Source organism: Oncorhynchus keta, chromosome 4 (assembly GCF_023373465.1).
Source record: "Oncorhynchus keta strain PuntledgeMale-10-30-2019 chromosome 4, Oket_V2, whole genome shotgun sequence".
In the NCBI taxonomy this organism is placed as follows: Eukaryota; Metazoa; Chordata; class Actinopteri; order Salmoniformes; family Salmonidae; genus Oncorhynchus; species Oncorhynchus keta.
In genome coordinates this window covers 82,038,975-82,064,865 of record NC_068424.1, presented here as the reverse complement: position 1 = coordinate 82,064,865, position 25,891 = coordinate 82,038,975, and the positions used below count along the sequence as shown (strand labels likewise).

The 25,891-nt window shown below is 42.5% G+C and overlaps 1 protein-coding gene and 2 long non-coding RNA genes across 17 annotated transcripts in view; all 3 read right to left on the bottom strand.

Annotated features, from left to right (window-relative positions):
* Window positions 1-715: 715 nt before the first annotated feature.
* LOC127929641 (uncharacterized) lies at window positions 716-1,833 on the bottom strand. 2 transcript variants are annotated; one of them, XR_008135667.1, is made up of 4 exons: window positions 1,697-1,833; window positions 1,438-1,531; window positions 1,271-1,364; window positions 716-824 (listed from the first exon to the last, which is right to left on the bottom strand). It is a non-coding gene; the product is annotated as an uncharacterized LOC127929641 (long non-coding RNA). The 2 variants fall into 2 exon arrangements; XR_008135678.1 differs by lacking the exon at window positions 1,438-1,531.
* A 2,361-nt stretch (window positions 1,834-4,194) lies between these two features.
* LOC127929614 (uncharacterized) lies at window positions 4,195-9,315 on the bottom strand. Of its 14 annotated transcripts, none has more exons than XR_008135510.1 (4): window positions 6,354-9,315; window positions 6,255-6,288; window positions 5,994-6,154; window positions 4,195-5,761 (listed from the first exon to the last, which is right to left on the bottom strand). It is a non-coding gene; the product is annotated as an uncharacterized LOC127929614 (long non-coding RNA). The 14 variants fall into 14 exon arrangements; XR_008135509.1 differs by having other exon boundaries at window positions 6,187-6,288; window positions 6,388-9,315; XR_008135511.1 differs by having other exon boundaries at window positions 5,994-6,129; window positions 6,195-6,288; window positions 6,388-9,315.
* Window positions 9,316-12,135: 2,820 nt separating this feature from the next.
* LOC118381871 (synaptopodin-like) overlaps window positions 12,136-25,891 on the bottom strand; it is a 125,213-nt gene continuing 111,457 nt past the window's right edge. The window contains exon 5 of the mRNA XM_052518284.1: window positions 12,136-12,507. Coding sequence (XP_052374244.1) covers window positions 12,148-12,507 — 360 coding nt within the window. The 3' untranslated portion in view covers window positions 12,136-12,147. The remainder of the gene's footprint in view (window positions 12,508-25,891) is intronic.

Sequence of the window (25,891 nt, the reverse complement as noted above, 5' to 3'; positions counted from 1 at the left end):
ACAACAACATAGGTAAAGCGGTTGACCTTTCAGCTTCATCTGGAAAAATCGTACACATTATATTAGGAAATCTGTCGTTATGAACACATGTGAAGTTGGTCGACTACATATTTTAGATTTTCCTACTTTTAATAATACTTTTTTAAGAATAATTGGGCTAAACATTTCTTAAAGAATCCAACTTCAAGTTGAAATTTCATCCCTCATTATATCTTCTCCCGTTTTGGTGGCTTCAATTTTATGTTACTTTGTAACTATAACATTGATACGATTCCTACAAAATGATCTGCTTTTCATAGACAAGTATTCTTAGCCTGGTCGCTAATATATAAACATAATCATTTCCCGCGTAGGTATTTCATTTGGAACAATGAGGATATTTTGTAGAGAAAGTCTTCAATAACTTTTTAATGCAGAACGATTGTTACTCAATGATGAGTAATTTGTATTTCGTTACAATATCTCTGTAACTCCTGAGTTGGCCGTAGTCTCTGATGCTATTCCATCTGGAACTCTCATGTTATTTAGAGGTGCAGCCAGACCTCACCTTGTTGACCTGCCCTCCTAGAGAGTTCTCCATAGTCTCTGATGCTATTCCATCTGGAACTCTCATGCTAACCAGACCTCACCTTGTTGACCTGCCCTCCTAGAGAGTTCTCCATAGTCTCTGATACTGTTCCATCTGGAACTCATGTTATTTAGAGGTGCAGCCAGACCTCACCTTGTTGACCTGCCCTCCTAGAGAGTTCTCCATAGTCTCTGATGCTATTCCATCTGGAACTCTCATGTTATTTAGAGGTGTAACCAGACCTCACCTTGTTGACCTGCCCTCCTAGAGAGTTCTCCATAGTCTCTGATGCTATTCCATCTGGAACTCTCATGTTACTTAGAGGTGTAACCAGACCTCACCTTGTTGACCTGCCCTCCTAGAGAGTTCTCCATAGTCTCTGATGCTATTCCATCTGGAACTCTCATGTTACTTAGAGGTGTAACCAGACCTCACCTTGTTGACCTGCCCTCCTAGAGAGTTCTCCATAGTCTCTGATGCTATTCCATCTGGAACTCTCATGTTACTTAGAGGTGTAACCAGACCTCACCTTGTTGACCTGCCCTCCTAGAGAGTTCTCCATAGTCTCTGATGTCCATCTGGAAATCTCATGTTACTTAGAGTAACCAGACCTCACCTGACCTGCCCTCCTAGAGAGTTCTCCAGTCTCTGGAATCTGAACTCATGTTATTTAGAGGTGCAGCCAGACCTCACCTTGTTGACCTGCCCTCCTAGAGAGTTCTCCATAGTCTCTGATGCTATTCCATCTGGAACTCTCATGTTATTTAGAGGTGTAACCAGACCTCACCTTGTTGACCTGTCCTCCTAGAGAGTTCTCCATAGTCTCTGATGCTATTCCATCTGGAACTGTCGTGTTATTTAGAGGTGACCTGCCCTCCTAGAGAGTTCTCCATAGTCTCTGATGCTATTCCATCTGGAACTCTCATGTTATTTAGAGGTGCAGCCAGACCTCACCTTGTTGACCTGTCCTCCTAGAGTTCTCCATAGTCTCTGATGCTATTCCATCTGGAACTCTCATGTTATTTAGAGGTGTAACCAGACCTCACCTTGTTGACCTGTCCTCCTAGAGAGTTCTCCATAGTCTCTGATGCTATTCCATCTGGAACTGTCGTGTTATTTAGAGGTGACCTGCCCTCCTAGAGAGTTCTCCATAGTCTCTGATGCTATTCCATCTGGAACTCTCATGTTATTTAGAGGTGCAGCCAGACCTCACCTTGTTGACCTACCTTCGCTTAATCCAGTTGACTATCCAATAGAGATGGTGTTTCTCCTTGTTCCCTCAGAACAACATATCTATCTATACCTGCTTTATTTCAAAGGGATATTGTATCTATTCCTTACGTCAAAACTTGAATATATTGGTCAATAATACCTGTTGGGAAAAAGGTCTAATTATTACCACACAAATACCTGCTTGTTTAACAAGGTCAGGTCTCTCTTTCAGAATGATCCATGAGTATGACCCTGTGAATTATTACTTGAAGAAACTCAAAAAATACATCAACATTAACTGTACTTTTTATGTTGAGCATCCAGAAACAGATTTGCATTTATTTTGACATTGTCTACATGTAAAGAAATTATGGAAAGATATTCATAGTTTTATAATTGTTAATATTCTTGATTACTTTTTTTATGTATTTATTTGTTTTATGGGAGAATGTGCTGCTCGGTTTCTTTAACCGTAATAAGGGATAAGAAAAAAACATGTTTTACCTCAAAACTAATTGCGCTAATGGCAAAATGTAATATTCATGAATGTAAATTCACTAATAAATAACCACTCTTCCGTGTTTTCTAGAAGCAATCCGAGCAGTACATCAAGACCATTTAACATTCTTCTAATCAGAAAGCTGTTAAAACAATCAACATGTCTGCATCCTCTAATGTATCTGTATAATGTGTAAATTATTGTAACCCCTTCTAGCATATTTTATAATTGTCTCTTTGTATACTTCCTGTAAGTACACTGGTTTTTCTGCAATAAAAAAAAGCAGTTTCAACTAAAAAAGAAAGAAAGAAAAAACGACCTGTCCATATCTGACCTGTGTTGTTCTGCCACCTAGTGGTATGCTCGATTACTACAGGTGAAGATACAGGTCATTAAAACTCCCCTCTATTCGTTCCTACAGGTGGCAGTCTATGCATGGCCGTAAATCACCAATAATTCTCCTCCTTCATTTACATGTGTACAGCTACCACAATATGTAGGCTACGTCAGTGGACGTGCTACCAGTCCCAGACCTGCTGTTTTCAACTCTCTAGAGACAGCAGGAGTGGTAGAGATACTCTGAATGATCGGATATGAAAAGCCAACTGACATTTACTCCTGAGGTGCTGACCTGTTGCACCTTCGACAACCACTGTGATTATTAATATTTGACCCTGCTGGTCATTTATGAACATTTGAACATCTTGGCCATGTTCTGTTATAATCTCCACCCGGCACAGCCAGAAGAGGACTGGCCACCCCTCATAGCATGGTTCCTCTCTAGGTTTCTTACTAGGTTCTGGCCTTTTTAGGGGGTTTTTCCTAGCCACCGTGCTTCTACACCTGCATTGCTTGCTGTTTGGCGTTTAAGGCTGGGTTTCTGTACAGCACTTTGAGATAAAGAAGGGCTTTATAAATACATTTGATTAGATTTGTCTATGTTCTCAGGACAAAATGAATTATCAAAATAGATTCATGTGAATGAAGCTAGTAGATGTTTAACTCTAGAATCAATATAGTTGGTTCTCATGTTGTGAGATGTATTCCCTATATAGTGCACTACTTTTGATCAGATACCTATGGGTCTTGGTCAAAAAGTAGTGCACTATTTAGGGAATAGGGAGAGCCAATTTAAGATGCAGACAGAGTATCGTTTACAAATTTGCTGAATTAAATGATTCTGAGTTAGTATGTCGTCGTAGTCCTTTCCCCCTGTCATATAAAAGACTATGGATAAGAACCAGGGCAACCTGAGTAGCATAATGTATGATGACAATAAAACACTGTTGATTTAGGTATTCTACGATTAGCCTGTACAAAATGTACAAAGTCTTCTTTCTGTTGTAATATCCCAGATTAGCCTCAACGACATCTATATATGCCCTCTGCTAATGTGTCGTGGGCCACAGCTTCCACGTCGTTCATTATTTACCATAGAACGCATAGACCCTTGTTGATAATTCTCACGTAATATCCATTAGCCTCTACCACATTCACCTAAACCCTTCTCACTGTTGTAATATCCCAGATTAGCCTCTACAACTTCTACAGTACCTAGGCCCTTCTCACTGTTGTAATATCCCAGATTAGCCTCTACAACTTCTACAGTACCTAGGCCCTTCTCACTGTTGTAATATCCCAGATTAGCCTCTACAACCTCTACAGTACCTAGGCCCTTCTCACTGTTGTAATATCCCAGATTAGCCTCTACAACCTCTACAGTACCTAGGCCCTTCTCACTGTTGTAATATCCCAGATTAGCCTCTACAACCTCTACAGTACCTAGGCCCTTCTCACTGTTGTAATATCCCAGATTAGCCTCTACAACCTCTACAGTACCTAGGCCCTTCTCACTGTTGTAATGTAACTGAAGTGTTTTGTGACATTAAATGGAAAGAGACCCACTTAAACAACGTTGATATAATTAGTGTCATCACCTTTATTTTGTTTTGGGTTGAATGATTTAAATAACCCAGAATTAAAGGAGGGGTACATGAGACATATTGTTGATACACACATTTTGTTGTTAGTCATATTATCAATACATTTTTTGCCTTTTTTTTTCCAAACTCAAGAAATCTCCCCCTCTTCTTTTTTTAAATGTAACAGTTAAAAACACATTTTTAATTACAATGACGGCCTAGTAACAGTGGGGTTAACAGCCTTGTTCAAGGGGCAGAATGACAGGTTTTCACCTTGTCAGCTCAGAGATTTGATCTAGCAACCTTTTGGTTACTAGTCCAACACTCTAACCACTAGGCTACCTGCTGGTTACTAGTCTAACACTCTAATCACTAGGCTACCTGCCTCTAATCACTAGGCTACCTGCTGGTTACTAGTCTAACACTCTAATCACTAGGCTACCTGCCTCTAATCACTAGGCTACCTGCTGGTTACTAGTCTAACGCTCTAATCACTAGGCTACCTGCTGGTTACTAGTCTAACACCCTAACCACTAGGCTACCTGCTGGTTACTAGTCCAACACTCTAACCACTAGGCTACCTGCTGGTTACTAGTCTAACACTCTAATCACTAGGCTACCTGCCTCTAATCACTAGGCTACCTGCTGGTTACTAGTCTAACGCTCTAATCACTAGGCTACCTGCTGGTTACTAGTCTAACACTCTAACCACTAGGCTACCTGCCCCCTCTACACTCTAACCACTAGGCTACCCTGCCACCCTCTACACTCTAACCACTAGGCTACCCTGCAGTCCCTACACTCTAACCACTAGGCTACCCTGCCACCCTCTACACTCTAACCACTAGGCTACCCTGCCACCCTCTACACTCTAACCACTAGGCTACCCTGCAGCCCCTACACTCTAACCACTAGGCTACCCTGCAGCCCCTACACTCTAACCACTAGGCTACCCTGCAGCCCCTACACTCTAACCACTAGGCTACCCTGCCACCCTCTACACTCTAACCACTAGGCTACCCTGCCACCCTCTACACTCTAACCACTAGGCTACCCTGCAGCCCCTACACTCTAACCACTAGGCTACCCTGCCACCCTCTACACTCTAACCACTAGGCTACCCTGCCACCTCTACACTCTAACCACTAGGCTACCCTGCAGCCCCTACACTCTAACCACTAGGCTACCCTGCCACCTCTACACTCTAACCACTAGGCTACCCTGCAGCCCCTACACTCTAACCACTAGGCTACCCTGCCACCCTCTACACTCTAACCACTAGGCTACCCTGCCACCCTCTACACTCTAACCACTAGGCTACCCTGCCACCTCTACACTCTAACCACTAGGCTACCCTGCAGCCCCTACACTCTAACCACTAGGCTACCTGCCCCCTCTACACTCTAACCACTAGGCTACCCTGCCACCCTCTACACTCTAACCACTAGGCTACCCTGCCACCTCTACACTCTAACCACTAGGCTACCCTGCCACCTCTACACTCTAACCACTAGGCTACCCTGCAGCCCCTACACTCTAACCACTAGGCTACCCTGCCCCCTCTACACTCTAACCACTAGGCTACCCTGCCCCCCTCTACACTCTAACCACTAGGCTACCTGCCCCCTCTACACTCTAACCACTAGGCTACCTGCCCCCTCTACACTCTAACCACTAGGCTACCCTGCCACCCTCTACACTCTAACCACTAGGCTACCCTGCCCCCTCTACACTCTAACCACTAGGCTACCCTGCCACCCTCTACACTCTAACCACTAGACTACCCTGCCACCCTCTACACTCTAACCACTAGGCTACCCTGCCACCCTCTACACTCTAACCACTAGGCTACCCTGCCACCCTCTACACTCTAACCACTAGGCTACCCTGCCCCCCTCTACACTCTAACCACTAGGCTACCCTGCCCCCTCTACACTCTAACCACTAGGCTACCTGCCCCCTCTACACTCTAACCACTAGGCTACCCTGCCACCCTCTACACTCTAACCACTAGGCTACCCTGCCACCCTCTACACTCTAACCACTAGGCTACCCTGCCACCCTCTACACTCTAACCACTAGGCTACCTGCCCCCTCTACACTCTAACCACTACGCTACCCTGCCTCCTCTACACTCTAACCATTAGGCTACCCTGCCATCCTCTACACTCTAACCACTAGGCTACCCTGCCCCCCTCTACACTCTAACCACTAGGCCACCCTGCCTCCTCTACACTCTAACCACTAGACTACCTGGCCGCCCCAAAGTATTTTTAAAATACATGAAGAACTAATATTTGGGACATGGCCATCCTGTGTTGATGGGCAGGTTGGACTCACAGAGGAAGGGAGGGGGTACTGAGACTGATCCCTACAGGGGCAACATCTGAAATACCACCCTATCCCTATAGTGTGTTGTTGATATACCGATGATTTCTAAAAGTTCGGTAGCATTTGAACGTTTTCCTTTTCTTCTTCTCTCATTTCACCTTTTTCTTGTTGTGACAACAACACTCGTTGTGAGACAAGGAAGAAAGAAAAGAAAAAAAACACACCCAGCGAAATGTGTTTACACGTAGTGAATAGGATGCCATTTGAGGCACAGGCGTGACAGTGAGAAGGTTATTCCTGCTTTACCCAAGGTGCCAAGCCACCATAATACCAGCTGTCCCGGTCAGTCAGAGGTTCATCAGGGCTGTATTCATTAGGGTACACCGTAGCAAAACGCTGTGCAAAAGGAAAACAAATTGGACAAGCTCAGGTAGTCCCTTCTTGTTTCACACCCTTTTTTTTCTGTTTTGGTGTCTAATTAATGAATACAGCCCACATGTGACTCGTCAGTAATCTGCAGATGCAGCGAGTCCTATGTGTTTAGGGGACAAGGATACAAGTCCAACACTCTAACCACTAGGCTACCCTGTGGTTTAGGGGACAAGGATACAAGTCCAACACTCTAACCACTAGGCTACCCTGTGTTTAGGGGACAAGGATACAAGTCCAACACTCTAACCACTAGGCTACCCTGTGTTTAGGGGACAAGGATACAAGTCCAACACTCTAACCACTAGGCTACTCTGTGTTTAGGGGACAAGGATACAAGTCCAACACTCTGACCACTAGGCTACCCTGTGGTTTAGGGGACAAGGATACAAGTCCAACACTCTAACCACTAGGCTACTCTGTGTTTAGGGGACAAGGATACAAGTCCAACACTCTAACCACTAGGCTACCCTGTGTTTAGGGGACAAGGATACAAGTCCAACACTCTAACCACTAGGCTACCCTGTGTTTAGGGGACAAGGATACAAGTCCAACACTCTAACCACTAGGCTACCCTGTGTTTAGGGGACAAGGATACAAGTCCAACACTCTAACCACTAGGCTACCCTGTGTTTAGGGGACAAGGATACAAGTCCAACACTCTAACCACTAGGCTACCCTGTGTTTAGGGGACAAGGATACAAGTCCAACACTCTAACCACTAGGCTACCCTGTGTTTAGGGGACAAGGATACAAGTCCAACACTCTAACCACTAGGCTACTCTGTGTTTAGGGGACAAGGATACAAGTCCAACACTCTAACCACTAGGCTACCCTGTGTTTAGGGGACCAGGATACAAGTCCAACACTCTAACCACTAGGCTACCCTGTGTTTAGGGGACAAGGATACAAGTCCAACACTAACCACTAGGCTACTCTGTGTTTAGGGGACAAGGATACAAGTCCAACACTCTAACCACTAGGCTACCCTGTGTTTAGGCGACAAGGATACAAGTCCAACACTCTAACCACTAGGCTACCCTGTGTTTAGGGGACAAGGATACAAGTCCAACACTCTAACCACTAGGCTACCCTGTGTCTAGGGGACAAGGATACAAGTCCAACACTCTAACCACTAGGCTACCCTGTGTTTAGGGGACAAGGATACAAGTCCAACACTCTGACCACTAGGCTACCCTGTGTTTAGGGGACAAGGATACAAGTCCAACACTCTAACCACTAGGCTACCCTGTGTTTAGGGGACAAGGATACAAGTCCAACACTCTAACCACTAGGCTACCCTGTGTTTAGGGGACAATGATACAAGTCCAACACTCTAACCACTAGGCTACCCTGTGTTTAGGGGACAAGGGTACAAGTCCAACACTCTAACCACTAGGCTACCCTGTGTTTAGGGGACAAGGATACAAGTCCAACACTCTAACCACTAGGCTACCCTGTGTTTAGGGGACAAGGATACAAGTCCAACACTCTAACCACTAGGCTACCCTGTGTTTAGGGGACAAGGATACAAGTCCAACACTCTAACCACTAGGCTACCCTGTGTCTAGGGGACAATGATACAAGTCCAACACTCTAACCACTAGGCTACCCTGTGTTTAGGGGACAAGGATACAAGTCCAACACTAACCACTAGGCTACTCTGTGTTTAGGGGACAAGGATACAAGTCCAACACTCTAACCACTAGGCTACCCTGTGTTTAGGCGACAAGGATACAAGTCCAACACTCTAACCACTAGGCTACCCTGTGTTTAGGGGACAAGGATACAAGTCCAACACTCTAACCACTAGGCTACCCTGTGTTTAGGGGACAAGGATAGAACCACTCCTGTGTTTCCTGTGGTCCTGTTCTGTTTGTGATCCGCTACGGGGCTGGAGGGAGAGATGTGGAATGATGTCCGTGGCCTTGGTGACCCCCCCAGCCTTGAAATACAATGCCTCCAGAGGGTTGAAGTTCAACAGTTATATTTACTGATAATTGTTTTTTTAACTGTATAACATATGAAAGCCTGTTATAGTGTGTTCAGTGTGTGGCGGCGGTCTCTAACTGTTACTATGCAGATTATGGAGAAAGAGTGTGATTTCTGTGTGAATGACACCTGTTTCAGCCAATCAAAGTTAGTCCAATACTGTGTGTGCCAATAGGAATATGGAATGAAAACAATAAGTGCAAAATCAAGTGAAACTTGATCAAATACAAAACAAAACTAAAGCAAACTGTGCATTTAGAGTATTGTATGAATACAGGGCCTTGCTTCAGCAAGAGTTTGGTCATTTAAAAAACCTACTCCTATCGTTCGATCCCAACCTCGACCCCCCCATCTCGACCCCAACCTCGGCCCCAACCTCAACCTCTACCCCAACCTCGATCCCCACCTCGATCCCCAACCTCGACCCCAACCTCGACCCCAACCTCAACCTCTACCCCAACCCAATGTCTGTAACCTACTATTCCGTAACCTACTATTCCGTAACCTACTCTTAACCATCTCTCGTGGAATGACTCTTCTATTCATCTTTCCTATTGGCTACCTTGATCGTCATCGTCGTGGTACACACAGATGTTTGTCTCAACATTAGTGACAACAAACCCAACCCCTTTTCATTTCCTATCTATCGCTCAGAATGTAGTATTTTCTACATGCTCGATTCGATGCCCCCAGCCATTGTTAGTTTGTTGTCGGTGCCCGGAGTAGTAGACACATCAGTATTAGAAAAGGTAACATTGCGTCCCATTGGTTAACATACAAAACCTCACATAAACTTTCTCCATAAAAGGTCAACCCTCCTTTTGTCTGTGTCTCTCTTCTACCTGCCAATCTGTACATTCATTTGAAACAAAGCTGTACATAAAACAACATACAGTAACTGTATATACAGTATATAATGGGGATATTATTGCACTGTGATAGGTAAAGAAGCTTTGCCCCCCTCTCTGTTGATTAAAAAAGGATATACTCTACTATAGCGTACATTTTGGGACAATTGTGATTTTTTCAACACCACAACAACGTTCCTTGATTCTTTGCATAGTAAAGCTCTGGAATGGTAGAGAATCTACATCGTAATCCAGAGCCGTATTTGTAAAACGTCAATGTAAATGTACATGGCTCTGACTCTACCCATTCTATTTCTACGTGCTCATTCAGAGTTGGAAGAGTAATAGTCCGTTTTTTTTTTTTCCCCTAATCGAATAACTATCACGTCAACTATCAAAGGGATTTTTTTGTTGAAAGCCTAGTCCCGTAAACTGTAATATTATATATTACTCCTATACCTGCCTCCCTGTAGACACGACTACTACAGAACTAAAACTCCTATACCTGCCTCCCTGTAGACACGACTACTACAGAACTAAAACTCCTATACCTGCCTCCCTGTAGACACGACTACTACAGAACTAAAACGGACCTCTCCATACTCTGGATGCGTCCTAAATGGTGCCCTGTTTCCAAATGGCACCCTATTTAGTGCACTACTTTTGACCATGGCCCCATAAGGCTCGGGTGTAAAGTAGTGCACCGTAGAGAATAGGGTGCCATTTTAATGGGGGACTGGCACCCCATTTTAAAATGGCACCCTCTTTCTCTCCCCCCTCCCCCAGTTTGACCTGTGTCAGACCTGCAAACATCACGTCAACCTATGGTTTAACTGCATTCTGTTCTATTCCAATGTATACCCAGCAACATTAAAACATATATATATATACATACAAAACAACTGCAAAGGGCCTATCTACAACACCACATTATCAATGTCTTACGTGGGGGGATGAAAAGTGTAACACTGTTTTGAAAACATCATTCCAGATATTATCTTTGGTATTTTCTTCTAGCCTGTATACCTTTTCTGCTTCTTTTTTTTTTTTTTTGGTACAAATTACAATAAACACTTTTTTTTTTTTAAGAGTAAACATAAGTAAGCTACTGTAATAATTAGATTATTCAAGGAACTCTTGTCAAAGTCAAAAGCTCGTTTTACATTTCAGCAATGCTTGATTACAACAACACATTGTGTTTCCATATCAAAAGTTACAGACAAGTCTCTTTGGATTTTAGAATCCCTTTCATTTCCTTTTTTTTGCGTGTGTAATAAATGTATAATGTGTTTTATAAGATGTAAGAATGAGAGGAAGAGGCAACCGTGAATTGTCCCTTCAATCTCCTCTCAGTAATCCCACTGTTGAGCTAGCTCTGAGCTTGATGGTCCTGGACTCTTCTATAAGCCAGCCAGCTAAATCAGTGGGTTTTTAGTTGACTTTAAAATCACCAGACAGTTTGCTTCTATGTCCCAGCTGCATTGTAAGGGCATCGGGTTCTTTACTGTGTGGTCACCATTATTGTCCCTTACTCCTGGATGCTCCAAAGCAACAAACACACAAGGTCAGTTCCTTTCAAAGTCCTTTCCATATCTCCCCTGTGAGGCAAGCACTGAGCTGGCCCTCCATCTTAGATGCTCCTATAGGTCAATGAAATTAAGAATTATCCAAAACCCACCAGTCCCTTTTATCAATGTTGTTTTTTTTCTTTCTCTTATTTCGCTTAATGGTCCTTTCTCCTGACCCTCTCTCCCCGGCTCCCCCTAGAGGTCGGTGCCAAAACTGCCCCTCTTCACCCTCAGGCTGCCGCCCCAGCCCCGGGGACAGGTGTTGTGGGTACGCTGCAGTCCTGGAGACCTCAGCCCAGAGTCCTCCGACTCCACCGAAGCATCCGAGTCAGTGAGGGACCTGGTGTTGTAGAGCCTTACTGGGGACCGGATCACCCCTGTAGGGGTGGGAGGAGGGCTGGCAAAGGGGGGGGACTGGTACCCCATGGCCCTGGACTGGTAGGGGCTGAAGGGGGGTTTGGAGCTGCTGCTACTGTGGTCGTAGCCCTGGTGGTGCTGGTGGGTGGTGTTGTCACCTAGTGGGGAGATTGGGAGATTGTGGCCGCTCAGAGCACCTGGGGACGGGCTGTTTTTACGTTTGGCCGCGTTGATAATGTTCTTGGCTAACAGGCGATGGTTTGCCTTGGAGTTGTTGGGGCTGACAATCGGAGACTGGCATCTGGAACCCCAGGGAGGGGACAGGGGTGAGGGGAGAGAGGAGAGGTGATGGTGCCTTGGTGAGAGGGTCTGGAAGAGGAAGAGTTGGAGATGGTGGTGGAGAAAGGCTTGGTTGTCTGGTTTATGTTGGGGATTGACAGCGGGACCCCCAGGGAGATACAGGCGATATAGGTGAGGTGGTAGTGGATGGTTTAGGCCTGGATAAAGAGGCTGTCGAGAAGGGTTTGGTGGTCTGGTTGACGACCGCGGGGGACTGGCACCTTGTCTCCCAGGGTGGGGAGACAGGGGAGGTGGGTGTGGTGGTGCCCTGGTGGTGGGGCCTGGAAGAGGAGGAGGAGGTGATGCTGGTCTGGGGGGTAGGGGACCGGACCCCACTGGGAGTGGGGGGTCCCTCTGGGCTGCTGAACCGACGGGTGAACTGGGGTGTCCTGGTGGGAGTGGGGGTGGTGTGGGTCGGGGTTGGAGGCGACTCCTTCCTCGTCTGTGGAGAGAGAGTAAAGAGTATAAAGACATGTGAATGTACAGAGACATGAATGGGAGGCCCCATGATGATGTTAAACTAGGTTAGAGAGACATGAATGGGAGGCCCCATGATGATGTTAAACTGGGTTAGAGAGACATGAATGGGAGGCCCCATGATGATGTTAAACTAGGTTAGAGAGACATGAATGGGAGGCCCCATGATGATGTTAAACTGGGTTAGAGAGACATGAATGGGAGGCCCCATGATGATGTTAAACTAGGTTAGAGAGACATGAATGGGAGGCCCCATGATGATGTTAAACTAGGTTTGAGAGACATGAATGGGAGGCCCCATGATGATGTTAAACTAGGTTAGAGAGACATGAATGGGAGGCCCCATGATGATGTTAAACTAGGTTAGAGAGACATGAATGGGAGGCCCCATGATGATGTTAAACTAGGTTTGAGAGACATGAATGGGAGGCCCCATGATGATGTTAAACTAGGTTAGAGAGACATGAATGGGAGGCCCCATGATGATGTTAAACTAGGTTAGAGAGACATGAATGGGAGGCCCCATGATGATGTTAAACTAGGTTAGAGAGACATGAATGGGAGGCCCCATGATGATGTTAAACTAGGTTAGAGAGACATGAATGTGAGACACCATGATGATGCTAAACTAGGTTAGAGAGACATGAATGTGAGACACCGTGATGATGCTAAACTAGGGTAGAGAGACATGAATGTGAGACACTGTGATGATGCTAAACTAGGGTAGAGAGATGAATGTAAGATAAACTAAAGGCCTTCTATGCTCGCTTCGAGGCAAGCAACACTGAAGCATCTATGAGAGCACCAGCTGTTACGGATGACTGTGTGATCACGCTCTCCGTAGCCGATGTGAGTATGAGCTTTAAATAAGTCAACATTCACAAGGCCGCAGGGCCAGATGGACTACCAGGACGTGTACTCCGAGCATGCGCTGACCAGCTGGCAAGTGTCTTCACTGACATTTTCAACTTCTCTTTGACAGAGTCGGTAATACCCACATGTTTCAAGCAGACCACTATAGTCCCTGTGCCCAAGAACTTTAAAAAGGCTGATCATGGCTCACATCAACACCATCATCCCAGACACACTGGACCCACTCCGATTTGCATACCGCCCCAACAGATCCACAGATGACGCAAACTCTCCACACTGCCCTTTCCCACTTGGAACGAAAGGAACACCTATGTGAGAATGCTGTTCATTGACTACAGCTCAGTGTTCAACACCATAGTGCCCTCAAAGCTAAGCTAAGGTCCCAGGGACTGAACACCTCCCTCTGCAACTCAATCCTGGACTCCCTGACGGGCCGGCCCCCAAGTGGTGAGGGCAGGCAACAACACATCCACCACACATCAACACAGGGGTCCCTCAGGGGTGTGTGCTTTGTCCCCTCCTCTACTCTCTGTTCACCCACGACTGTGCATGACCCCATCATTAAGTTTGCCGACAACACGATGGCAATGTTCCCTGAACATTTTTTTCCGGCACTGAGAAAATGTCAGGTCTGCTGAGCGCAATCTTCAATGTTGTGAAAAGTCTGTGCAACTTCTGGTGTGCTTTTATTGTAACCACTGAGGTTGTACCCACTTTAAGTTACAGTTATCGCAATGGCTACTGTGGCTATTTGGTCCTAATGTAGGCCTATTAGAATGGTCTACCATCAAAAACAAAGGTGAAAATGCATCCCATAATATTCTAACATGTAAAATAGCTGTTCTATCATTCAGCCTGTATTAGCAGCCAATGTGTGGTGTTCAATGTAAGCCTACATTCAGTGTTGTTTGTTGTTGTTGAGTTCTCGAAATGAACCTGTTTATCCACTTGTCCTTCAGACAAGGATGTGACCGAAAATGTGTTGTTAGATGCAAGAAACCACTATACAAAATAAAGTTAATTATTCTTCCCATACCATTATTACAGAGAAAACAAATGATGCCTCTGCCTAATGGCTACTTAGCTCATTCTGTCTCAAAATACAACACAGCCCTATTAAGACAGAAGAAATGCTCTATCCCCGACTCTCTTTTCAAAGATGTCTAGAAATGTACATGTTTTGTGTTCTTGTTGGAAGCGACCAACTCCTCCACTGCTGACTACAAACTATCTATAACTGAGCTAATAAGTCACTAAGTCGCAAAGGATATGAACTAAATGTTCACATGTGGCTACATGCAGCTCTCACTTTGATGAGTGCATCTACTCACAACAAATGCATCTACTCACAATCGCTCATGCTGTAAACACAGTCCAGTTCTAAGGAATGGCACAGATCCATATATGGCAATGGTCTATTTGCATATAGGGGTACTGCAGCTCTGATTGGTTATGCCGCACAGGTCTGTAGAGTACGGGCTGAGTCATCCCTGTCAATATAATCCTACTGCGGTGCAAAAAAAGTATCTTGCATACTAAGTCTTGCTTAGTTCATTTTGTTTCAGTATGTTGCATTAAAAGTGGCTAATATTGTCAATTCACCCAGTAGAGGAAAACATTGATAGTGTTAACTAATGGGGTAAACTAGAAAGTTTATTTTGCACAATGGTGGTAAACGATGATGAGACCAGCCAATAGGGAGGAGTTCAGAGACCTGGCAGTGTTGTGGCAGGACAACAACCTCTCCCTCAACGTCAGTAAGACAAAAGAGCTGATGGTGGACTACAGTAATCAGGGGGAGCGTGCTCCCATTCACATCCACGTGACTGTAGTGGAGAGGGTCGAGAGCTTCACGTTCCTCTGTGTCCACATCACTAAGGATCTATCAACGTCCAAACACACCAACACAACTGATTGCCCACCTCAACAACAGCCCCTTCACATTACACTCCATGCAGTTTGGCTTCAGAGCGAAACACTCCACAGAAACAGCCAACTGCTTTCTTCTGGAAAATGTGAAGTCCAAGATGGACAAAGGGGGTGCTGTTGGGGCTGTGTTTCTGGACCTAAGGAAGGCTTTTGATACTGTTAACCATGAGATTCTCATCACAAAATTGTCCAAGTTCAACTTTTCCCCTGATGCCTTGAGATGGATGAAATCATACCTTGAAGGCAGAACTCAGTGTGTCAGAGTGAGCAATGAGCTGTCGCCCACTCGTAGCTATGATGTGGGTGTGCCCCAAGGGTCAATACTGGGGCCCCTCCTGTTCAGCCTGTACATTAATGATCTGCCTTCTGTCTGTACTGGGTCTGAAGTTCAAATGTATGCAGATGATACAGTGATATATGTGCATGCAAAGAGCAAACAACAAGCTGCACAAGAACTTACTACTGTAATGGTTCAGGTTACAAAGTGGCTCAGTGACTCGTGTTTGCATCTCAATGTGAAAAAAACTGTTTGCATGTTCTTCACAAAGAGGGCAACAGATGCTACTGAGCCAGATGTCTATGTGTCAGGGGAGAAGCTCCAGGTGGTATCCGATTTTAAGTACCTTGGCATCATACTTGATTCCAACCTCTCTTTTAAAAAGCATGCGAAAAAGGTAATTCAAATAACTAAATTCAACCTAGCTAATTTCCGATTTATACAAAATTGTTTGACTACAGAGGTAGCAAAACTGTACTTCAACTCTATGATACTCCCCCACTTAACATACTGCTTGACTAGTTGGGCCCAAGCTTGCTGTACAACATTAAAACCTATTCAGTCTGTCTACAAACAGGCTCTCAAAGTGCTTGATAGGAAGCCCAATAGCCATCATCATTGTCACATCCTTAGAAAGCATGAGCTCTTGAGTTGGGAAAATCTTGTGCAATACACCGACGCATGTCTTGTATTCAAGATCCTTAATGGCCTGGCTCCCCCTCCACTCAATATTTTTGTTAAACAGAAAACCCAGACATATGGCAGCAGATCCACAAGGTCTGCCATGAGAGGTGACTGTATAGTTCCCCTAAGGAAAAGCACCTTTAGTAAATCTGCATTCTCTGTGAGAGCTTCCCATGTCTGGAATACACTGCCATCAGACACACATAACTGCATCACATATCACACTTTCACAAAATGCTTGAAAACATGGCTAAAGGTCAATCAGATTTGTGAACATGGTCCCTAGCTGTGTGTTGCCGCTTTCCATGTTGTCTGTTGTCTGTAGCTTGTGAGGTGTGGAAACACTTTGTTGCTTTTATGAATTTTGTCTTGCTGCTTTTTGTTCTATGTTGCTCTGTCTGTATGCTACGTCTTGCTTGTTCTATGTTGCTCTGTCTGTATGCTACGTCTTGCTTGTTCTATGTTGCTCTGTCTGTATGCTACGTCTTGCTTGTTCTATGTTGCTCTGTCTGTATGCTACGTCTTGCTTGTTCTATGTTGCTCTGTCTGTATGCTACGTCTTGCTTGTTCTATGTTGCTCTGTCTGTATGCTACGTCTTGCATGTCCTATGTTGCTCATCTGTATGCTATGTCTTGCTTGTCCTATGTTGCTATGTCTTGCTTGTCCTATGTTGCTATGTCTTGCTTGTTCTATGTTGCTATTGTCTATATTGTAATTGTTTTTAATAACCTGCCCAGGGACTGCGGTTGAAAACTTTTACTGAAACGTTGATTAATGTGCACTGTCCCTGTAAAAATAAAAACTAAACTAAACTAAACTAAACAGTTGTGAAGAGGGCACGACAACGCCTCTTCCCCCTCAGGAGTCTGAAAAGATTTGGCATGGGCCCTCAGATTCTCCCCCCAAAAATCTACAGCTGCACCATCGAGAACATCTAGACTGGCTGCATCACCGCTTGGTATGGCAACTGCTTGGCATGCGACCGCAAGGCACAACAGAGGGTAGAGCGTACGGCCCAGTACATCACTGGGGCTGAGTTCCCTGCCATCCAGGACCTCTATACCAGGCGGTGTCAGAGGAAGGTCCAAAAAACTGTAAAGGACTCCAGCCACCCAAACCATAGACTGTTCTCCCTGCTACCGCACGGCAAGCGGTACCAATGCACCAAGTCTGGAACCAACAGGACCCTGAATAGCTTCTACCCCCAAGCCATCAGACTTCTAAACAAGACTGCTAAATAGTAAATAAAATGGCTACCTGTCCCAGACTACCTGTATTGACCCATTTGCACCAACTCTTGTGCACTGACTCTATGCACACACACACTGGACTCTACACCGACAACCCCAACGCACACACACACACACACCACATGCGCCCACACACACACATAACATGCACACACATGCGTACTGACGCCACACACACACACACTCTTTCACACTCACCACACACGCTGCTGCTAGTCACTTTACCCTTACAAATATATACAGTACCTAGCTACCTCAATTACCTCGTACCCCTGTCCATTTCTCGGTACTGGTACTTCCTGTATATAGCCGTGTTATTTTCTACTTCCTGTACATAGCCATGTTATTTTCTACTTCCTGTATATACCCATGTTATTTTCTACTTCCTGTATATAGCCGTGTTATTTTCTACTCCCTGTATATAGCCGTGTTATTTTCTACTTCCTGTATATAGCCATGTTATTTTCTACTTCCTGTATATAGCCGTGTTATTTTCTACTCCCTGTATATAGCCGTGTTATTTTCTACTTCTTGTATATAGCCATGTTATTTTCTACTTCCTGTATATAGCCATGTTATTTTCTACTTCCTGTACATAGCCATGTTATTTTCTACTTCCTGTATATAGCCATGTTATTTTCTACTTCCTGTATATAGCCATGTTATTTTCTACTCCCTGTATATAGCCGTGTTATTTTCTACTTCCTGTATATAGCCGTGTTATTTTCTACTTCCTGTATATACCCGTGTTATTTTCTACTTCCTGTATATAGGCATGATATTTCTATTCTCTCTGTGTAGAGTAGGTAACCTAGTGGTTAGAGCGTTGGGCCAGTAGCCTAAAGTTGCTAGATCGAATCCTCTGAGCTGAGAAGATAAACATTTGTCGTTCTGCCCCTGAACAAGGCAGTTAATCCACTGTTACTAGACCGTCATTGTAAATAAGAATTTGTTCATAACTGACTTGCCTAGTTAAATATGGGTTAAAAAATTAAATGTAGACATGTTATTTTCTACTTCCTGTATATAGCTGTGTTATTTTCTACTTCCTGTACATAGCCATGTTATTTTCTACTTCCTGTACATAGCCATGTTATGTTCTACTTCCTGTATATAGCCATGTTATTTTCTACTTCCTGTACATAGCCATGTTATTTTCTACTTCCTGTATATAGCCATGTTATTTTCTACTTCCTGTATATAGCCATGTTATTTTCTACTTCCTGTATATAGCCATGTTATTTTCTACTTCCTGTATATAGCCATGTTATTTTCTACTTCCTGTATATAGCCATGTTATTTTCTACTCCCTGTATATAGCCATGTTATTTTCTACTTCCTATACATAGCCATGTTATTTTCTACTCCCTTTATATAGCCATGTTATTTTCTACTTCCTGTATATAGCCATGTTATTTTCTACTTCCTGTATATAGCCATGTTATTTTCTACTTCCTGTAAATAGCCATGTTATTTTCTACTCCCTTTATATAGCTATGTTATTTTTTATTTGTTATTCGCTGTGTCACTTTTTAATCTTATGTTTAACTCTGCATTGTTGGGAAGGGCCCATCAGTAAGCATGTCACTGTTTGTCTGCATCTGTTGTCTACGAAGCATGTGACATATCTGTACCTACTTAGGCCCTAAGGGGAACCTGTACCTTGAGCCTGGAGTGTTTTCATGCTAGACAAGAAAGGCCAATGGGTCATACCATTCTTTTGAAGGTAGGGGCCATGGGGGTCATACTATTTGTCAGAATGCTTTTAACCCTTGGGGGCTTTTAGAAAGCTAAGACCCTTTCTTCACAAAAAAAAAAAAACAGGTTGTGGAATGCAGTCTGATCACTCATATTGTACAGGGTGTTACCATTACCTTAAGAGAGAAGCTTTTAAAACTGTTACTTGTTTAAAAAAAGACTGATTGTTGGTTTTGCTTTGATGTATTTATCTGGTGTTAGTCTTTAGGAATATGCATTTGTGTCTATTGACTGTTTTCAAATGTTTTCCTGCAGAGATATACATGTGGTCGATGTACTATATTCTTCAGTAAACTATGGCAATAGAACATGATTATGGTTCTGATTATGGTTCTGATTATGGTTCTGATTATGGTTCTGATTATGGTTCTGATTATGGTTCTGATTATGGTTCAGATTATGGTTCTGATTATGGTTCTGATTATGGTTCTGATTATGGTTCTGATTATGGTTCTGATTATGGTTCTGATTATGGTTCTGATTATGGTTCTGATTATGGTTCAGATTATGGTTCTGATTATGGTTCTGATTATGGTTCTGATTATGGTTCTGATTATGGTTCTGATTATGGTTCTGATTATGGTTCTGATTATGGGTACTATAAAGGTAGATGAGTGGAAAACGTCAGGATAGAAGAAAAGAAGACAAAACAAAAGAAAGACGTTTCCAGGAAAACAGAAAGGATACAAGGTTTAATCAGCAGAGAAAAAGAAACAGTCCAAAACAGAAAGGATACAAGGTTTAATCAGCAGAGAAAAAGAAACAGTCCAAAACAGAAAGGATACAAGGTTTAATCAGCAGAGAAAAAGAAACAGTCCAAAACAGAAAGGATACAAGGTTTAATCAGCAGAGAAAAAGAAACAGTCCAAAACAGAAAGGATACAAGGTTTAATCAGCAGAGAAAAAGAAACAGTCCAAAACAGAAAGGATACAAGGTTTAATCAGCAGAGAAAAAGAAACAGTCCAAAACAGAAAGGATACAAGGTTTAATCAGCAGAGAAAAAGAAACAGTCCAAAACAGAAAGGATACAAGGTTTAATCAGCAGAGAAAAAGAAACAGTCCAAAACAGAAAGGATACAAGGTTTAATCAGCAGAGAAAAAGAAACAGTCAAAACAGAAAGGATACAAGGTTTAATCAGCAGAGAAAAGAAACAGTCCAAAACAGAAAGGATACAAGGTTTAATCAGCAGAGAAAAAGAAACAGTCCAAAACAGAAAGGATACAAGGTTTAATCAGCAGAGAAAAAGAAACAGTCCAAAACAGAAAGGATACAAGGTTTAATCAGCAGAGAAAAAGAAACAGTCCAAAACAGAAAGGATACAAAGGTTTAATCAGCAGAGAAAAAGAAACAGTCCAAAACAGAAAGGATACAAGGTTTAATCAGCAGAGAAAAAGAAACAGTCCAAAACAGAAAGGATACAAGGTTTAATCAGCAGAGAAAAAGAAACAGTCCAAAACAGAAAGGATACAAGGTTTAATCAGCAGAGAAAAAGAAACAGTCCAAAACAGAAAGGATACAAGGTTTAATCAGCAGAGAAAAGAAACAGTCCAAAACAGAAAGGATACAAGGTTTAATCAGCAGAGAGTCAAAAAGAAACAGTCCAAAACAGAAAGGATACAAGGTTTAATCAGCAGAGAAAAAGAAACAGTCCAAAACAGAAAGGATACAAGGTTTAATCAGCAGAGAAAAAGAAACAGTCCAAAACAGAAAGGATACAAGGTTTAATCAGCAGAGAAAAGAAACAGTCCAAAACAGAAAGGATACAAGGTTTAATCAGCAGAGAAAAAGAAACAGTCCAAAACAGAAAGGATACAAGGTTTAATCAGCAGAGAAAAAGAAACAGTCCAAAACAGAAAGGATACAAGGTTTAATCAGCAGAGAAAAAGAAACAGTCCAAAACAGAAAGGATACAAGGTTTAATCAGCAGAGAAAAGAAACAGTCCAAAACAGAAAGGATACAAGGTTTAATCAGCAGAGAAAGGAAAAGAAACAGAAAGAAACCAAAACAGAAAGGATACAAGGTTTAATCAGCAGAGAGAAAAAGAAACAGTCCAAAACAGAAAGGATACAAGGTTTAATCAGCAGAGAAAAGAAACAGTCCAAAACAGAAAGGATACAAGGTTTAATCAGCAGAGAAAAAGAAACAGTCCAAAACAGAAAGGATACAAGGTTTAATCAGCAGAGAAAAAGAAACAGTCCAAAACAGAAAGGATACAAGGTTTAATCAGCAGAGAAAAAGAAACAGTCCCAAAACAGAAAGGATACAAGGTTTAATCAGCAGAGAAAAGAAACAGTCAAAACAGAAAGGATACAAGGTTTAATCAGCAGAGAAAAAGAAACAGTCCAAAACAGAAAGGATACAAGGTTTAATCAGCAGAGAAAAAGAAACAGTCCAAAACAGAAAGGATACAAGGTTTAATCAGCAGAGAAAAAGAAACAGTCCAAAACAGAAAGGATACAAGGTTTAATCAGCAGAGAAAAAGAAACAGTCCAAAACAGAAAGGATACAAGGTTTAATCAGCAGACAAGGTTTAATCAGCAGAGAAAAAGAAACAGTCCAAAACAGAAAGGATACAAGGTTTAATCAGCAGAGAAAAAGAAACAGTCCAAAACAGAAAGGATACAAGGTTTAATCAGCAGAGAAAAAGAAACAGTCCAAAACAGAAAGGATACAAGGTTTAATCAGCAGAGAAAAAGAAACAGTCCAAAACAGAAAGGATACAAGGTTTAATCAGCAGAGAAAAAGAAAAGTCCAAAAGAGGAACAGTCCAAAACAGAAAGGATACAAGGTTTAATCAGCAGAGAAAAAGAAACAGTCCAAAACAGAAAGGATACAAGGTTTAATCAGCAGAGAAAAAGAAACAGTCCAAAACAGAAAGGATACAAGGTTTAATCAGCAGAGAAAACAGTCAAAACAGAAAGGTACAAGGTTTAAACAGAGAAAAAGGATCCAAAACAGAAAGGATACAAGGTTTAATCAGCAGAGAAAAAGAAACAGTCCAAAACAGAAAGGATACAAGGTTTAATCAGCAGAGAAAAAGAAACAGTCCAAAACAGAAAGGATACAAGGTTTAATCAGCAGAGAAAAAGAAACAGTCCAAAACAGAAAGGATACAAGGTTTAATCAGCAGAGAAAAAGAAACAGTCCAAAACAGAAAGGATACAAGGTTTAATCAGCAGAGTTTAATCAGCAAAAACAGTCCAAAACAGAAAGGATACAAGGTTTAATCAGCAGAGAAAAAGAAACAGTCCAAAACAGAAAGGATACAAGGTTTAATCAGCAGAGAAAAAGAAACAGTCCAAAACAGAAAGGATACAAGGTTTAATCAGCAGAGAAAAGAAACAGTCCAAAACAGAAAGGATACAAGGTTTAATCAGCAGAGAAAAAGAAACAGTCCAAAACAGAAAGGATACAAGGTTTAATCAGCAGAGAAAAAGAAACAGTCCAAAACAGAAAGGATACAAGGTTTAATCAGCAGAGAAAAAGAAACAGTCCAAAACAGAAAGGATACAAGGTTTAATCAGCAGAGAAAAAGAAACAGTCCAAAACAAAACAGTTTAATCAGGAAAAAAGAAACAGTCCAAAACAGAAAGGATACAAGGTTTAATCAGCAGAGAAAAAGAAACAGTCAAAACAAATCAGCAGAGAAAAAGAAACACAAAACAGAAAGGATACAAGGTTTAATCAGCAGAGAAAAAGAAACAGTCCAAAACAGAAAGGATACAAGGTTTAATCAGCAGAGAAAAAGAAACAGTCCAAAACAGAAAGGATACAAGGTTTAATCAGCAGAGAAAAAGAAACAGTCCAAAACAGAAAGGATACAAGGTTTAATCAGCAGAGAAAAAGAAACAGTCCAAAACAGAAAGGATACAAGGTTTAATCAGCAGAGAAAAAGAAACAGTCCAAAACAGAAAGGATACAAGGTTTAATCAGCAGAGAAAAAGAAACAGTCCAAAACAGAAAGGATACAAGGTTTAATCAGCAGAGAAAAAACAGTCCAAAACAGAAAGGATACAAGGTTTAATCAGCAAAACAGAAAGGATACAAGGTTTAATCAGCAGAGAAAAAGAAACAGTCCAAAACAGAAAGGATACAAGGTTTAATCAGCAGAGAAAAAGAAACAGTCCAAAACAGAAAGGATACAAGGTTTAATCAGCAGAGAAAAAGAAACAGTCCAAAACAGAAAGGATACAAGGTTTAATCAGCAGAGAAAAAGAAACAGTCCAAAACAGAAAAAAAAGATACGTTTTCTAGATACAGAATTGGAAAACAGAAATCAGCACATAAAAGAAGAGAGAAACAGAACAACCAATGCCCTTGTTGTCAGCTAAATGGTTTAGTGATCAACACATCTGAAAACATATTTTTTTATTCTATATTGTTGTTCTACGAATGGGAAATGAGTGCATCAGAGATAAGAGAAACCAGGAAGCTATACCTATTTTTATTATTATTATTATTATTATTATTGTCATTGTCCACTAGCTACAAACACGTGTATGTTTTGAGGCTCCCCTATTTGGTTTTTGGTAAACAACGGCGTAAATCTGAAAACAATCACGAGTTATATTTTCATTCTATGTCGTTCTACGTATAAACACTTCACCTGAAATTATTGCTCAGTCAAGTCGTAAAAAGCCATTTCAGATACCTTACGTCAAAATGGCACGCAGCAGTGTGTAAATGACAGGAAGCTAAGAGCGGTCTATCAGCAGTGCAGTGTGTAAATGACTGACATCGAAGGCCTCAGAGTCAGAGGCTCACAGGAAGCTAAGAGCGGTCTATCAGCAGTGCAGTGTGTAAATGACTGACATCGAAGGCCTCAGAGTCAGAGGCTCACAGGAAGCTAAGAGCGGTCTATCAGCAGTGCAGTGTGTAAATGACTGACATCGAAGGCCTCAGAGTCAGAGGCTCACAGGAAGCTAAGAGCGGTCTATCAGCAGTGCAGTGTGTAAATGACTGACATCGAAGGCCTCAGAGTCAAGAGGCTCACAGGAAGCTAAGAGCGGTCTATCAGCAGTGCAGTGTATAAATGACTGACATCGACGGCCTCAGAGTCAGAGGCTCACAGGAAGCTAAGAGCGGTCTATCAGCAGTGCAGTGTGTAAATGACTCATCGAGGGCCTGAGAGTCTGAGGCTCACAGGAAGCTAAGAGCGGTCTATCAGTGCAGTGTGTAAAGGCACCTGTTTCGACATCGAGTGCACTAGTCCTCGTCACAGGGCCCTGGTCATCAGCAGTGCAGTGTGTAAATGACTGACATCGAAGGGGTCAAGAGGCTCACAGGAACTAAGAGCAGTCTAGTCAGTATTAAAACAGAGACATCGAAGGCCTCAGAGTCAGAGGCTCACAGGAAGCTAAGATACTTTCATGTCTGTAATGACTTGAATTCAGAGTACAATCATAGATCATAAAATAGACTATAATTTGGTAGTTCTCATCTAAAGGGCTGAGAAACTGAGAATCTTGTTTTCTTTGTTGGTCTCAAAAGGCACCCTCTTTCTACATCTGCTATTCTCTTCTTATGGGCCTCTCTAGTCTGTACAGGGAATAGGGGTCTTTCTTCTCTCTATATTAGAAACTGCATTAAAAGGGAGTTCTCTTCTACTTTCTGTCTGTATTCTATTAAATTACAAATCTAGATCATAAAATCTGCTAGAGCATCTGTTCTCTTCTCTCTCTCTCTGCTATTCTCTTCTTCTCTCTCTCTCTGCTATTCTCTTCTTCTCTCTCTCTCTGCTATTCTCTTCTCTCTCTCTCTGCTATTCTCTTCTCTCTCTCTCTGCTATTCTCTTCTTCTCTCTCTCTGCTATTCTCTTCTTCTCTCTCTCTCTGCTATTCTCTTCTTCTCTCTCTCTCTGCTATTCTCTTCTTCTCTCTCTCTCTGCTATTCTCTTCTTCTCTCTCTCTCTGCTATTCTCTTCTTCTCTCTCTCTCTGCTATTCTCTTCTTCTCTCTCTCTCTGCTATTCTCTTCTTCTCTCTCTCTCTGCTATTCTCTTCTTCTCTCTCTCTCTGCTATTCTCTTCTCTCTCTTCTCTGCTATTCTCTTCTTCTCTCTCTCTCTCTGCTATTCTCTTCTTCTCTCTCTTCTCTGCTATTCTCTTCTTCTCTCTCTCTCTGCTATTCTCTTCTCTCTCTCTCTGCTATTCTCTTCTTCTCTCTCTCTCTGCTATTCTCTTCTTTCTCTCTCTCTGCTATTCTCTTCTCTCTCTCTCTGCTATTCTCTTCTTCTCTCTCTCTGCTATTCTCTTCTCTCTCTTCTCTGCTATTCTCTTCTTCTCTCTCTTCTCTGCTATTCTCTTCCTTTCTTTCTCTTTCTCTTTGTATCAAGTCTTTCTGGAGACTTGAAGGGGAAAAACAATGGAAAAAGTGTGAACCCGAAGTTGACAGAAGTACACTCAGTGGTTTTTATATATTTGTACTATTTGACAAATATTCCCCTGTTCATCTGACATTAAATAATGTTCATTTTCTGGGATTTGATTTAACCACTAATGAAGCAGCAAAACCATGAAATCAAGATTCCACAAGGAACTCAAACAAAATGTGTGGCTTTAAGTGTAGAGAAATAAT